A 12,260-nucleotide genomic window follows, 5' to 3' on the forward strand; every position below is an offset into this window, starting at 1 on the left:
AGCATTTCCGGGTGGCTTGGGACTTAGTTTCCTTTCACAAGCTGCTCAGCCTAAGACCAAACCTCAGCAGGTGCACACATACTTTCCTTCGCCCGAGGAGCTCAGCCTCCATGCTGGCTGGAGGAAAGGGGCATTTGTCTTGACCCAGTCATATGCCTACCAGGTTCCTCTCTGGACCCAGAGAAAGCATTTCCGAGATAGCCGCACTAGACTAGGCAGGTGACATTACTAAGGCATGTTGACTTGTAGGAAGAGGGATTAGGAGAAATAGAGAGAATCCTGCACTGTGGGGTAGGAGACCCACAGTCCTTCTAATCTCTTTGTAAGCCACTCCATGACCTTGAGCAAATCGCTTAATCTCTGTCTCAGTTTCCTCAGTCGCAAAATAGGATATACCACCTGTCCTACCTTTATCCGTGAGCTGCTGGATTAGATGCAGTTGGCTGTTGGAAGAATTGTGAAACACTACCTATCCCCAACAAGCCACAACAAAGCCTCTCTTAGCCCTCCAAGCAGGTGCGGCCCAAGTCATTGAAAAGTTGCACCCACACTACTAAGCTATGATGCTGGGTACACCATTCATGTCAGAAGCAGGAGCTGAAGGGGCTTGGGTCTAAAACTAGAAAATGATGATCAGGAAACAAGAAGTCCCTTCTGGAGCTGGAGGTAATGAGGTACCCCCCTACCACCACTGCCCCCTCTTCTGGAGATAAAAGATCCTATTGAGGCTCCCAGTGCGGGACCACTAGCAGGGCAGGGCTGAACATCCATTCTCCCTCCCTGGGTCACAGATCCCTGCAAAGAATAATCCTTTAACCCCAGAATTGCCTTCCCTCCCTGAGAGAGCTGACCGACATCCTGCAGGTAATAAGCTAAAGGTGCTCTCAACCTCAGGAGACTTCCTTTCAGCACTCACCTAAAAGTTAGTTCCCAAACTTAAAGTGTCTGGACTGCAATATCTAGCCGCCAGTCACAGAACAAAGGCTGTGATCTAGACCAGCCTGGGCAGCATAGTGAAACCCCATCTCTAAACAAGCTGGGTGTGGTGGTGTGCACCTGTAATCTCAGCTACTCTGGAGACTGCGGCAGGAGGATCGCTGAAGCCTAGGAGTTCGGGGATGCAGTGAGCTAGGATCCCAACACTGCACTCCAGTCTGGGCAACAGAGCAAGATCCAGACTCTAAAAAGAAAAAAAAGCTGTGATCCACTTAAAGTCCTAAGAGGCCACCACTATCTGCCCTTTTGTCAAGAACTTTTGGTCTCCCTCATGAGAGTGTTTTTTTGTCTTCTTTCTTTCTTTTTTCTTTTTCTTTCTTTCTTTTTTTAATACAGATGTCCTAAATTTTTGTTGTTGATTTAAATGAACAATCTCTCTCTTAAGTGCAGACAGCCATCACATTTTCCAGAAGGAGAAATGGAAACAGTGGAAAGGCAAGTCACTTTGCCCAGGGTTTGCTGTTTTTCACAACCTCAGCAATGAGGAGCTTTGCCTCAATAACTCAAGACAAAATATATTAATAACTCCAAGGCTCAGAATCCAAAATCATCAGAAACCTGGAGAGGGAGCCAGCTGGACTCCTCACTCAACTGAACCTGGTTAGATCAGTAAATGCCTCCAGGCTGCAGTTTTCCCATTTGTGAAGTTTGGGCTAATGGAGAAACCAGGAGAGACCAAGGTTTTGGATAAGTCACAGAAAGGATACTACATCATCTCAAAGGACAAAATGCAACTTCTAAGAATTACAAAAAGCAGGCAAAGCTAAGTGAAGATGCTTCTCTCCCTCCCCTCTAGAACTCACACTTCGGCACAAAGAAAGGCCTTTGAAACACAACACTCTGGCCGGGCGCGGTGGCTCAAGCCTGTAATCCCAGCACTTTGGGAGGCCGAGACGGGTGGATCATGAGGTCAGGAGATCGAGACCATCCTGGATAACACAGTGAAACCCCGTCTCTACTAAAAAATACAAAAAAAAAAAAACTAGCCGGGTGAGGTGGCGGGCGCCTGTAGTCCCAGCTACTCGGGAGGCTGAGGCAGGAGAATGGCGTGGACCCGGGAGGCGGAGCTTGCAGTGAGCTGAGATCCGGCCACTGCACTCCAGCCTGGGAGACAGAGCGAGACTCCGTCTCAAAAAAAAAAAAAAAAAAAAAAAAAAAAAAAAAAAAAAGAAACACAACACTCTGCAGTGGTCTTTACTGAGGTGGACAGCAACCTGTCCCAAGCCCCAAGCCTTCAGGAGAGGCATATTTCTGGGCAATATGCCTCACTCAACTAACCTCAGTCCTACTATCTGTGGGTCCACTGATAACTGCAGAAAATTGTCAGCTTCCTTCGCAGCCAAGGACTGTAACAGAGAAGGCCAAAGATTGCAAGCCGGATGACCCAACAGGCAAAACTTAACCAATGCTCCCAGAAGCTTTTAGGCACCATGTGGGAGAAAATGAGGGGAAGCCACTGGGGCGTGGTCGGAACATTTTTACCGGGGAGAGCAGCGCGAGAGTATGAGTAAAGAACAGGTGGGGCTCTTCCCTAACACACGCCCACTTAACGGTGGGGACTGGTTCTTGCTCAAAGATGCGGCCTGCTCTTTCGATTGTGCGGTGCGCCCCAGCTGTTTGCAAAGGTGTGGTCAGCACGCAAAGACTCCAGACGTCATTTTGATATTTTTAAAACGTTAAACGCCACCAGCAGCCAACTAAGAATTAACTCTTAGGAGTGTATGTGCATATGTGTGTATGAACTGGAGGGCATCCGAGAGCTGGCGTCTCCCACTGGGCCCTGGGCGAGGTGGAGAGTGTTACCTGGCCAGGTCGAGGAAAGAGTCCACCGTCTCTTTGGGGACAGGAGGAGGCCCCGAGTCCTCCAGCCCCAAGTCGCTGGACTGAAGGGTCTGCGCACCGGATCCCGGTTTGATGATGAACGCCAAGGCCACGGCGAGCGCCGAGGCACTGAGCGTGGTGAGGCCAAAGTAGGCGACAGCGATGCCGCCCAGACGCCCGAGGGAGCTGGCATCGAGGGAGGCGGCGCCCGACACCAGGCTGCAGACCACCAGCGGCAGGATGATCATGCGCAGCATGCGGAGCAGCATCTCGCCGGGGAAGGCCAGGTAGGTGACCTGCGTGCGGCTCAGGCTGAGCCCGCGCAACGCCGCGCCCAGGCCCGCGCCCGCCAGCACCCCGGACACGGTGAGCAGCACCAGCGCTTGGCGCCGCAGGAAGCCCGCGCAACGCCGCGCGCGTCCCGCCGCGGTCCCCGGAGCTCCGGGCCCGGCCGCAGGCCCCGCCTGGGCGCTGTCAAGGTAGCCGTTGGTCTCGTTGCTCTTCTCCATGGCGCTGCACGCCGCTCCGAGCTAGAGGTGGCAGGGGACGTGGGCTCTGGCAAAAGACGGGGCTCCCAATGAATGGTGAGTCGGCGATGGTGAGGTCGGCCAGCTGTGCTTCGCAGGTTCTGGGAAGCCGCCCCGGGGGTCTCCCGGCCTGGCGCAGGAACAGGTGCGAGAAAGGCGAGGAGAAGCGCGGAGTGTGGGTTGGAGCCGCGGACGGAGAGGATCGCGCCGCGCCCAGCCTCCCCGGTGCAGCGGCCGGCTGGAGATGATGCAAGCGGGAGCCGCAAGCGAGGACGCAGACAGGGAAGGAGGAGGGAGCGGGAGCGGGAGCGGGAGGGTGAGCGTGAGCGGCCCCAGCCCGCCCACTTCACGCCCGCCGTCCCGCCCCCTGCGGCGCTGGCCAATCACAGCCCGGGAGCCGCCGCCGGGAGCCTCTGGTCCCCACCCGGGTTGGGGGTGCCGCGGGGGGCGGCCGGGCAGGAGGCTCCACCCGAGGCCACGGGGGCGCGGGCGGCGCCGGGCAATCCTGGCGCCAAAAGCCGCCTCCTCACCCGGCTAACGGAGGCCGGCTCCGGGCGACCGCGGGGAAGTGCGGGCTGAAGGCCCGCCGGGGCTCGTTGGCACCTGCCGGGCCCCCTCCCGCGGCCGGGATCTGAGTCCTCGGGGCCAGAGGGCCCGGGAGAACTTGGAACGCAGCGGCGTTCCTCCTCCTGAGGACTGTGGGAGGGGAGGGGAGGGTTTCTCCCTCCCAGGTGGTGCTTTCGCCTCCGCGCCGCCCGCGCTCCTCTCCAGAGCTCGCGGCCTCTCCCGCCAGGGGGCCGCGCGCGGTGAGGGGGCCCAGGGCGGTCCTGCCGCCGCGTCCCCTCCTGCGGAAATCCCTTCTTCCAGGGGTCCTCAGGGGCTCGTGCGGTAAAGTACGCCATGGTGTCCAGCAAGGCCCGGCTCTGAGACAAAGGATTGACCGGAGGATGGATGAATGAGGGGAGCCTTCGCACGCGTTCATTAGGGCTGTAACGCAGCCGTACCGCGACAGAAAGGGGGCTCGAGGTGCCACCAAACCCAGCGCACCTGGGCCGCGCCACCCCGCGCACTGGGGCGCTCCTGGGCGTGTGGCCTGGGGCTGGGTCGCCCGCCTGGCAGCTGTCTGCAGTATGGGCGTTTAAGACGCAAAACTCTTCTAGAAGAAACAGAGCTCTCACGCCACCTCTTCCAGTTGGTTTCTGCCACGTAACCCAAGCTGAAACACAAGCCACTGGATTTTAATCTCTTCCATTACCAGGCCTGAGTCCTGGCGCGAAAACAGCCAGACGGCGGTTTGGCCATCCTGAGTGGTTCCTCATTGTTCATGTTCTGTGGATTTCCTGTTTATTTCGTCTTTTATTTGATATCTGCTTTGGCCACGCGAGTTACAAGGGAAACTTCTGCTGAGTCTTTTTACTGTGTCACAGTTATTGTATTTTTATATTTTCTTATTCTGCTTGTGAATTGTTCTTTAAAGACTTCCGTGAGTGAAGTCTTTTTATTTTCCTTCCTTCCTTCCTTCCTTCCTTCCTTCCTTCCTTCCTTCCTTCCTTCCTTCCTTCCTTCCTTCCTTCCCTTCCTTCCCTTCCTTCCCTTCCTTCCCTTCCTTTCCTTTCTTTCCTTTCTTTCCTTTCTTTCCTTTCTTTCCTCTCTTTCTGGGACAAGGTCTCGCTGTGTTGCCTAGGCTGGTTTTCCAATTCCTGGGCTTATGGGATCCTCCTTGGTAGCTGGCACCACCCACTGTGCCAGGCAAGGGAAGACTTAATTGTGGCTAACCTCAATTAAGGAGGAAGGCAATTTACTATAGATTTCTTGCTAAAAAGGAGTCATCTTAAAACATGTCGTGACATATTTGTGCAAATCAAAATGCCTTCATAAGGAACTTTAAGGAGCTGTCCAAATTTTGAGACAGTGAGTATTTTATTGCTTGGAGCCAGCCAGCTATTGGCTAGAACTTGTAGGGATTTTGTGTGTGTGTGTGTGTGTGTGTGTGTGTGTGTGTGTGTGTGTGTGTGGTGGCGGGGAGGAGGGAATGTCAGATGAAGAGCTGCATATATTGTATCTGGCTTTCCAGAATGCAGTTCATTTCTCTATGTGCACTGAAGAAAGAGTAATTCCTGCAGACACACACTGTGTTTTGCCAATCAGCCCTTCCCTTTGTTTTGACTACCACGTTTATGCAAAAGACTCTCAAATAATGCATCAGAAATGAGTCTCCGGCTGCCTGTTTTACATCTCCACCTGAATATCCAGCAGTCATCCCAACTCGAAATGTTGAAAACTAGACTCATGGTTGCCTTTCTCAAGTCTGCTCATCCTTTCTGTTAAAACATAATTGACGACCCAGTCACCTCTGTGTGAAACTTCAAAGTGAACTTTGATTCTTCCCTCTGTGGCGCCTTCTCTCATCTAATCAATTGCCAAGTCCCACAGAGACTCCTTTCACAATATTTATCACATCTGCCCATCCCATCTATTCCCACTGCTACCACCCTGGCTCAGTTCTTATTTCCTCACTTCTTTTTATTTTTTTTATTTTTTATTTTTTGAGACGGAGTCTCGCTCTGCCGCCCAAGCTGGAATGCAGTGGTGCGATCTGGGCTCACTGCAAGCTCCACCACCCTGGTTCATGCCATTCTCCTGCCTCAGGCTCTCAAGCCCCAGGCCCTTATTTCCTCACTTCTTATCAGGGCTATTGAAATGTTCTCCTAATTAGTCTTCCCACCTCCAATGCTCCTCTTGTTCCAACCATCCTTATTTTGCCTTGCCCCAGGCTAATCTTCCTAATGAGTAACATACATGTTAGGATAAAGTTCAGCTTTCACCCAGCAGAAAAAAAGGAGAAATGAGTGCATGCCTTCTCCCTTTAAAAACACTTCCTGAAAGTCACACACATTATTTCTCTTATATTTCATCGATAAGAATTGAGTCAAATGACCATACCTTGTTGCAAGAAAAGTTAGGGAATGTAATTTTTGTTTTACACAGGCATGCACCCAGTTAAAAAATTGGAGTTTCTGTTACTAAAGAAACACAGAAAAATGATATTGGAGGACAACTCCTTCATATCACTTCTTGTTCAAAAGCTTTCAGTGGCTCCTACTGAATTAAGAATGTGTTCCTCATCCTGGCATTCGAGGCCTGCCATGATCTCGCCTCAGCCTGCTCTCTAGCCTTGTGCCCTCTATGCCTCCTGCAAAAGTGGCACTGTGTGCTGCTTCCACATTGTTTTGCCTCTCCATCCAGTCCCAGTTCAGATACCACATTCCTCCCATAGCTTTTCTGAATCCCCTTTGCACCAACTCTGCTTGCTGCCTGGAGCTTTTTGTGCTGTACCTGTGCACTCCAAAGCTGCAATAATAGTCAGTTAATCCTCAACTAGGAGTGGGGAACTCCCTGAACTATTGTGTGGTGCTGAGTGTGAGAGCACTGTTTGGGGGTGCCTTATACTATGCCCATATATCTATCATTGAATTAGCAAAAAATCTCCTTAGGAAAGAGTTGGTCTCTTGGGGCATTTTATCTCCAGAGGGCTGCCCTGTAGCCACTCTGCCTACTTGTGAGGCAAACCAAGAAATAGGTGTCCTCTTCTGGCCTCAGCAACATTTGGTGGTATTATTATATCTCTCTATGAAAGGGTTTCACTTTGTGCCACCTTTTTCCCTCTTTCTTCCTCTCCTTTTGCATTTTTTGGTCTTTTGATAATGTTACATGCCTCATGTTTGTAGGTATTTTGTGCAAAAAACAAAAAAAACAAAGTTGATTCCTGTGTTAGATCCTTTCCCCCACAGTACTTATATGTGTTTTCCCTGGTTTCTAGATGCATAAGTACTGAATTATAGCAACACCTTACAAGTGATCCAGCCTGACAGCATTACTACTACTATCATCTGATCCCGTGATAGGCTAAAGTATTGTTCAGCCAAAATTTCTTCCCTTGTTTCTCCCACTTAGATAACAGTTTGCATTCCCCATTGCCTTTGAGCTTTGCCATTGAGCTCCTTGGCTAGTGGACTAAGTGGATCTGCTGCAAGCAGAGGCATCAAAATGTTTTCACACAAATGCGTGTGGACTCCTGCATACATGTGACCCAGCATGCCTTGGGTAGATGCTGCCCCTTCAGCCTGGCACCAGAACGAAGACAGGAGTGTGCCTGAATTTAGCCAGCAGGCCTGACCAAACCCAACTGCCTCACAGCCTAAAGAAGAACACCCCAGTCAACCCACAGACCCATGTGTGAGAAAAATAAATGCTTATTGAAACCCACTGAGTTCCGGAGTCATGTGTTATACTGCATTATTTTAGCAATAACTGAGTATAAATGATAACTTCAGCATCTGTTCCAGTTATCTATTGCTGCATAACAAACCAGCCTAAACCACGCTGGCATAAAACAACCACCACTCAAAAAGAAGTGGCATAAAACAACCACCAATTTTTTTATGCTCATGATTTTATAGGCCAGAAATTCAGATGGGGCATAACAGGAGGTCTCATTTCTGTTTCACAATGACTGAAATCCCAAGCTGGGGTGGCTTAATGGCTAGAGATGGCTGGGACAGCTCACTTGGGGTCGTCTGCTTGTGGCCTAGGTTGTGGCTATCTATTAGGATCATCAGTTCTTTCCCACATTGCAACTATTGAGTCTGGAATGTCCAAGATGTCTCATTCATTCACGTGACTGGCACCTTGGCTAGTGGGTTTGGATCTGCTGGGGCTAGCTGGCCATCTCTTGTTCTCTCAGTGTGGGTAGCTTGGGTTTCCTCACAGTATGGCAATCTTGGTGAAGTCAAGTCTCTTATGTAGTGATTGACTTCCCCCAAAGTGAGTGTCTAAGAAACGTAGGTAGAAGCTGCAAGACTTCTTCTGACCTAGCCTCAGAAGTCCCAGAACATTACTTCTATTTCATTCTGTCAGTCAAGCAAATCATTAAGGCCAGCCCAAATTCAAAGGAGGAGAATTAGACCCCACCACTTAATGGTGGGAATAACCAAGAATTTGCAGCCATCTTCAATCCACAGTAACATTCCTGCTTAAATACTCATGTTTTGTGGGCCAGAGCAGCACACATAAGTCACTACTTGCCCTAGCTCTGGTGTCTCTTTAGACAACTCTATTAGAAATCTGCTTTGTACAGTCTCTCAATAAATGGTGCTGGGAAAACTGGATAAAACCCTCATCTCACACCATATACAAAAATCAACTCAAAATGGATTAAAAACTTAAATTTAAGACCTGAAACTGTTAAACTACTAGAAGAAAATATGAGAAATATGAGAAAAGCATCATGGCATTGGTATGGGAAATGATTTTTTAAAAATACGACCCCGAAGCACAGGCAACAAAAGGAAAAACAGACAAATGGGATTACGTCACACTAAAAAGCTCTGCAGAGCAAACAATCAACAGAAGAGACAACCAACAGAGTGGGAGAGTATATTTGCAAACCAGACATCTGATAAGGAAGGGGTTAATATCCAAAATATATGAGGAACTCAAACAATTCAACAGAAAGAAAACAAATAACCCGGTTAAAAAATGGGCAAAGGACTTGAATAGACGTATCTCCAAAGAAAGCATACAAATGGCCAATAAGTATATAAAAAATGTTCAGCATCACTAATTATCAGGGAAATGCAAATTAAAACCACAATGAGATATCACCTGACACCTATCAGAGTGGCCATTAACAAAAAGAAGAAAGATAACAAATGTTGCAGAGGATGTGGAGAAAGGAGAACACTTGCATACTGTTGGTGGGAATGTAAATTAGTATAGCCATTATGGACAACAGTGTGGAAGTTCCTCAAAAACTTAGAAATGAAAACAGCAATCCCTGGATGTATATCCAAAGAATATGAAATCAGTATGTTGAAGAGATATCTGCACTCCCATGTTCATTGCTGCACTATTCACAATAGCTGAGATATGGAAACAACCTAACTGTCTATCACAGGATGAATGGATAAAGAAAATGTGGTACATAAACACAATGGAATACTATTCAGCCTTTAAAAGAAGGAAATCCTGTCATTTACAACCACATGGATCAATCTGAAGGATATTTTGTTAAGGCAGGCACAGAAAGACAAACCATATGATCTAATTTATACGTGGAATTTATTGTACAAAGTAGAACTCATTGAAACAGAAAGTAGAAAGGTAGTTACTAGAGGCTGGTGATTGGGGGGATTGGAGATATGTTGGTCAAAGGAAATAAAATTTCAATTAGATAGGAGGAATAAGTTCATGAGATCTATTGTACATGATGGTGACTGTAGATAGTAACAATATATTGTATACTTGAAAGTTGCTAAGAGAGTAGTTTTAAAGAGTTCTCACCGCAAAAAAATAAGTCTTTGCAGCAATGTATGTGTTAAATAGTTTAGCCATTCCACAATGTATACATATATCAAAACATCATGTCTTACACCATAAATACATACAATTTATAAAAGAAAAGAAAGTTCTTTTGGCATGGTTTAGTCATGTTCTTAAAACCATGACTGCATCATCCATCATGAAGGAGACTCAATTTCCCTCATTAAAGAATGGCTATAGATTTTTTTACTTACAGAGTGATAACAATAGTTTTATTCCTTTCTTGTCAAAGTGACTGCCACTCCCAATATACTTATGTATCCACAAATAGTGTATTGTACTCACACACCGGCTTCTGCTAGCAAAAAGGTTGTCTCAGCTTTATCCTCACATCTGATGACCATTACATATTTTTCACACTATTTCACTAGAGTCATCAGGAACATCATTAAAATCATAAAGCAGGAGTTATTTTTCTGCCATGAATGGACTGAAAAAAGAAAATTGTATCCTTCATCACAGGCAAATTTGGATTCTGGAGTACTTTTTACTTTTCCTAAGAGATACCAGAGAGTTTAAGTAACAATTATATCAAAAAGGTTAAATGCCAGTTTGGTTCTTTCCATATCAGCAAAACACAACTTTGTAGGAAGTACAATGTGATTTTTTTAAAAGAATATTTGCTCTCCAAATAGATCTGAGTACTTAGCAAACAGAGCAAGCAAAGAAAAAATCCAAAGTAATAAATAAATTCTTTTTCTCCTGTGGTGAACAACTTAGTATACAGTGGCATACTGGCATCAAAGTACTGATGACTTTGTAATCAGTAATCCTTTTTCTAGGCTCCCCTCAGTATAATCCCTACCAACCAAAAAGAAAAAAAAAAAAAAAAGAGAGAGAGAGAGAAAAAAAAAAGGGGCCATAGAAATGACCCTAGAACCAAAAGGTCAGTCGCAGACTCAGATAAACAATTTGAGTCAATACTAAAAAAGGAATTTGGTCAGAATGGGAGTAAAAGTCAGAATGAAACTGAAGTAAGGTGTCTGTCTCTATGGTTTTAGAGACTAGCTAAAGATAAAATAACTGACACTTTCTTTGTGGAAGGGTCTGGTGAAATAAGAGCACCAAAGAAGACAAGTTAGAAGATGGGAACACCAGTTAGGTTGGTGTCTGGGTTTTGTGGGTGGCAGTTCTAAGGCTAGGGATTTAATTCAACAACACAACCAGATGTTTATGTAGTTTCCTACTAAGAATAAATCACTCTGCAAGGCTCATAGAATGAATACAAAACTGGGGAGTAAGAATTACTAGAGCAGCTGATAAAATGCATATTCCTGAGCCTGGAGCAGGGCCTTGGAACCTGCATTTCAACAAGCCAATCCCTCCCCCACCGTATTATTCAATCAAGAAGAATTTTTAAGGGCATTGAATTAACAGAGTTCAGCTTTGGAAAAGAACAAAATAAGATCTAGAGCTAGGTCTTTAAAGCCTGCCAATCAAGTCCTTCCAACTAAGTGCAATGCTAAGAGGAAGTCTTTTCCTGCTTAGAGAGCCTCATGTGAATAATTCTGAGTCTTTTGGTAAATACACAGTGGTTTAGCTTCCTCTCTATCAAGTGACTCTACAATGATGTGATTATAGAAGGTTGTAAGGACAGTTACAATTTTTTAAAAATTGAGAAAGAAGAGTGCTTCACTTGTAAGACAAATGCATGGATATTGTGATAGATTATGAAAATAGTCCCATTTTTCACCTCTCCCTGTGTCCTGACCCTTTGTCATGTTGCTTTTCAAGGCCCTCCAATTCTGAATCTGGGCTCAGTTATATGCTTCCCTTTGGCCAGTGGATATGGCTGACTGAGACAAGCAGAGATTTGAAATGGGCTTACACATTGAGCTTTTCTCTTGTGCCTGTGCCATTGCCATAAGACCATGCCTGGACTAGCCTGATAGAGGATGAGAGTCACCTGGAGCATGACTGAGTCCTCCAGCTATCATAGTAGAGGTCATTCCAGACCAATGACCAACCAGTTAGCCAGCGGATATGGGAGCAAGCCCAGCCAGGTCAGGAGAGCTGTCTAGTTCCTGCCCCCCACCCCACCTCCTGAAACATGAGCAAGAGACACTTATTATATGCCACAGAGGTTTCATGGTTTTTTGTTGTTTTTTTTCACTGTATTGGTCCAAGTTCTCCAAGAAGCAGATGCCAGCTGGGTGCAGTGGTTCATGCCTGCCTATAATTTCAGCACTTTGATGGGCTGAGGCTGGAGGATCACTTGAGCTCAGGAGTTCGAGACCAGCCTGGGCAACACAGGGAGACCTTGTCTCTCCCCGCCAAAAAAAAAAAAAAAAAAAAAAGATAGAATAAAATGTACAGGAGATTTTATTAGGGACTTTCTTATGTAAGAAAATAGAGAGGGAGCTGTGGGCTAGGAATGCTGTCAGAAGGCAATGCAAGTCTGACCCCGGGTGAAGGAAACAGGGAAGGAAGGTTGAATGGAAATGTCCTAGACTGTCCTGCAATAGCAGGAAGGTGTAGCAAAGCTATTGGGGAACCTCAAGTGAAAGCCAGCTGTCAGAGGAGTTTTGAGCCTCC

At 46.9% G+C, this 12,260-nt stretch overlaps 1 protein-coding gene across 1 annotated transcript in view; it reads right to left on the minus strand.

Moving 5' to 3' along the window:
• Nucleotides 1–3,634, minus strand: part of SLC1A4 (solute carrier family 1 member 4) — a 35,625-nt gene extending 31,991 nt beyond the window's left edge. The window contains exon 1 of the mRNA XM_015433432.3: nt 2,800–3,634. Within this exon, the coding sequence (XP_015288918.1) occupies nt 2,800–3,326 (527 nt within the window). The 5' untranslated portion in view covers nt 3,327–3,634. The remainder of the gene's footprint in view (nt 1–2,799) is intronic.
• Nucleotides 3,635–12,260: the final 8,626 nt, after the last annotated feature.

The sequence above is a fragment of the Macaca fascicularis genome, chromosome 13 (genome assembly GCF_037993035.2).
Source record: "Macaca fascicularis isolate 582-1 chromosome 13, T2T-MFA8v1.1".
Lineage (NCBI taxonomy): Eukaryota > Metazoa > Chordata > Mammalia > Primates > Cercopithecidae > Macaca > Macaca fascicularis.